Source organism: Apis dorsata, unplaced genomic scaffold (genome assembly GCF_000469605.1).
Source record: "Apis dorsata unplaced genomic scaffold, Apis dorsata 1.3 scaffold_326, whole genome shotgun sequence".
Lineage (NCBI taxonomy): Eukaryota > Metazoa > Arthropoda > Insecta > Hymenoptera > Apidae > Apis > Apis dorsata.
The window spans coordinates 455,572-459,546 of NW_006263594.1; the positions used below are offsets into that span (position 1 = coordinate 455,572).

Consider the following 3,975-nt stretch of genomic DNA (forward strand, 5'->3'; position numbering starts at 1 on the left):
CAAAACAGCAAAGTTACTAATTTTTTTTATAATCTTTCTTTCGTTTTATATAAATATTTATTATTTAAAAAATAAAGAGGCATTAAATTTGTAAATAGTGATTGAACATTTTTGAAAAGGTGAAATATAAAACAAGCAGATCTCGTAATGTGTGCTACGAGAACGTGAAAAACACCCACTCGCGTAGGAGTGGAAGTGTTAGGAAACTTAAAAAAAATATATATATAGACGAGCATAACATTGAGAGATTTAAAATGCATATTAAATTTTCTCTCGTGGAATTATAACTGCAATATTTTTCTCATTCATTTCTCATCAATAACATTTTACATTGTTTATGCATCGTAAGGTGCATAGTATTATCGAGTCTCGAAAATAAAGCAAATTTTTAGTGAGTAAAAGTTGTGTCTTTGACGCGCGTACCGGCGTTCAAACTCTCCCTCCTCGAGAATAACAATGTCGAATTGCGCATGCGTTGGCCATTTCCTAGTAGCGCCGATTGTCTGACCAATAGTAAACGACAGATGACGTTAGCTGTAGCCAATCACCATTCGTTTCAGTGACGACTGAGCTATTTTTAGTGGACATGAGTCACGGGATATAAGGCTGTACGTTTAGTTGGGTGTTCACAAGTTGTCGAGACATCGTGCTGTGCAGCCGAGTGACATCCGCATTCGGTGTACATTGCAGTCTGTTCTAGAGGTGCACACGCGCAGAACATCACGTTCATCGGATTGCGTGTCGTGAGTCATTGTTGTGTTGACAGTTGATCCAGATCGGTCCTCGTGTCGCCGTCGACCTCTGAAATCAAAACGGACAGGCACGACTTGCATCTATACGCGACGCGTTTGCGAACCGCGTAGTCAGTGAACAAAATACACATCTTTTGCGTCTCAATTTCGACTTACGCCATTAAAATACATGTGGCGACTACTACAAACATAATAGGTGGTTTATAAATCGTATCCAGAGTGCGAATCGAACAACATTTGGTGACGACTAACCGTGCGAGCGAGTGCGATAAAAAAAAAGCTGTAGTAGCATCGATGAATTTCTTGAACACGGCCGTCGCATGGTTATGTAACGAAGAGTGAAAAAAAAGAAAAACTAGATACACGAGAGTGCTCAGGTGGAAAACGCGGACGCATAGTGAATATAAGAGACGAGTACAGATACATAAAGAGACGATCGATCATCGAACGTGACCGATCGCGCTTTTCCAGTGGCGGTGAGTGTGTGCGCGTGTGTTAAGCGACGGAGTTAGCGATACATAGTGTCCCAGTCGCGCACGGCTCGTTTTCAGAGCTGTAAACTTTCAATCGTCACGCAGTGAGTCCCGCGGCATCGATGGTGCGAAGTTCGACAATGGAGCAAACGTTCTACGAGGACACGAGCGTCTACGGCGCCGTGAATCGCGAGAACAACATGGGTCAATTGAAGCGTAATCTTACGCTAGATCTGAACGAATGTCAGAGACAAGGACCTGAAGCGAAAAAACCGCGTTTAGGACCTATACCACCAGCATTAAATAATGTTACTCCAATTTTGAGTTCACCAGATTTGAACATGTTGAAATTGAGTTCTCCAGAATTGGAGAAGTTTATTATCGCCCAACAAGATAGTCTTGTAACGAATTTAGTGACGCCTACGCAAATCTTGTTCCCGAAAGCAGTCACCGAGGCGCAAGAATTGTACGCTCGAGGTTTTGTCGATGCTTTGAACGAGTTACACCATTCGGATAGTTCACAAGAACCTGGCAGTATTCATGGAGCTACATATACAACTTTGGAGCCGCCGAACAGTGTACAAAGTACAGAATCGTCAGTGAGTCAGGGTGTAATGCAGATTAAGGATGAACCCCAAACGGTACCAAGTGTATCGAGTTCACCTCCGATGTCTCCCATCGACATGGAAAATCAGGAAAGGATCAAGTTAGAAAGGAAACGTCAAAGGAATCGCGTGGCGGCATCCAAATGTCGCAGGCGTAAGCTTGAACGTATTTCCAGGCTGGAAGATAAAGTTAAATTGCTGAAGGGCGAGAACAGCGAATTAAGCGCTGTGGTACATAGATTGAAAGAGCACGTGTGCCGGTTAAAGGAGCAGGTGATGGACCACGTGCATTCTGGTTGTCAGATCATGGCAGTTTCGGGTCAGTTCTGAGCCGACGGCATCGGGCGGGACTCTCCGACGTATATTGTTTCGTCTGGTGTCTATAGTCGCTTTTACAAATGCGACGATATTGTATTCTGTTACCGAAACGAGGAGCTTTTACCATGGAATATCGATGTCGTTTGGATTACATCGTTTTCGATTTCTTGTTGTTTTCGGGAAAAGAGGACACGGTGATGATCGTGCTTAACGATGCAAAAGAAGAAGAAGAAGAAGAAGAAGGAGAAGAAGGAGAAGAAGAAGAAGAAAAAAAAGAAGAAGAAGAAGAAGAAGGGAGTGCCTTGATGTACCGGATGACGTAAAATAGAGAGACGCTTTTTTTTTTATTTTAAAAAAAACAAGAAGATAATCATCCGTATACTCGCGTGTTTCTTTGTGTGTGTCTGCTTTTTATGCATACGTGAAACGCGTTGCGTGACGATTATAGAAAGACTGTAGGGAAAGTGGGAACCGTGGTGGAAAAGGAAAGAGAAAGAAAAAGAGAGATAGAGAGAAATAGCGTCGAGTATATATTACGAGAAGTGAAGTGAAGAACAAAGAGGGGAGGAAAAGGATAGAGTAAAAGGAGAGTGGGTGGGACTTGGCAGCGCGGCCATTTTGGAGAACCTCGAACCTGGCGGGAGATTCAAATCTTCCAGCTGTTTTTTTTAGAAATTTTTTAATTGTATTATATTTTCGTCAGAGAAGGAAATCAATTAAATTGATAATCGATCAAAGAATCTTTGGATTCTCATTTGTTGTTTTTTCATGCTTGATTATCGTATTTTATTCTTTTTAACGTTATCCTTTTTAGAGTTTTTTCTCTATTAAAAGATTTTTTTTTGCTATTATTTGGGATCTATTTCTATCAATTTTTTCTTCTATTTTATAAAAAATACAAATATAATATATTATTATATAATAAGCAAGAATTTATGAAATCTTCCGAAGAAATAATTTTTTTTGAAAAGATTTTTTTTCAAGAATCTAAGAAGGATTTTCGCTTATACAAATTTCATGACAATTTTTGCAATCGTAAACACATCGTATCGTTTCACAATAATAAATTCGCAAATTGAATATTTATTAATTTTTCGACATAGAATAATTCTTTAGTTTTTCTCTTCTTCAAATAATAATCAAAAGAAAGAATTTCATTCGAAGTACTCACAAGATATATTAAAGAAAAAAAAAATCTGTTATTGTACAGATACAATACAGCGTAAGAATTGAAAAAATAAGAATAATAATTAGGTTAAGAAAATTTTAAGAGAAATGAATGTGTCGAATGCGTTTGGCAGAAGAGCCAAAAAATTAAGAAACGAGTGCTTTCTAATAATGTTAATCGAAGTTTCACGGTGCGTATTCACAGGAATCGGCGAAATATCGTCGTTCAAAGGTGCTGTAAAAATATTTCTCGAGTTTCTCTTTTTTCTTTTCTTTTTTTTTCAAATAAATGCGAGCTTATAAAATTCTTCTTGATAATTTCGTTTTTACGATTATAATCAATCTTGAAACGGACGTTTAACCATGTTTTGCGACGGACAACCATCATTGTTTTTTAAACCTGTAAAAAAATAATGTTAGCGTTTGAAAATAGTTGAAATGCTGGCATTGAAATCACCGCGTTTAAAAGTCCTCGTTTCTCGCGTTTCGATATATTTTGAATATTTGCTTTCTATCGAAAAATTGTCGAATTTTTCTTTGATTTTGCGTGTGCGTGGTGCAATCTTGCCCACGACACGACTCTCCGTGAAACGGCTCTCGATCTTTTCCTCTTTTCTTTTTTTTGTTTTTTTTTTTTTTTTTTTTTTTTTTTTTTTTTTT

At 38.2% G+C, this 3,975-nt stretch overlaps 1 protein-coding gene across 1 annotated transcript; it reads left to right on the top strand.

Moving 5' to 3' along the window:
- The first annotated feature begins 606 nt into the window (after positions 1-606).
- LOC102671896 (transcription factor AP-1) lies at positions 607-2,601 on the top strand. Its single transcript, XM_006617766.2, has one exon. It carries the CDS (start codon positions 1,348-1,350, stop codon positions 2,158-2,160), a length of 813 nt encoding a protein of 270 aa, XP_006617829.1. The 5' UTR covers positions 607-1,347; the 3' UTR covers positions 2,161-2,601.
- The last annotated feature ends 1,374 nt before the right edge of the window (positions 2,602-3,975 follow it).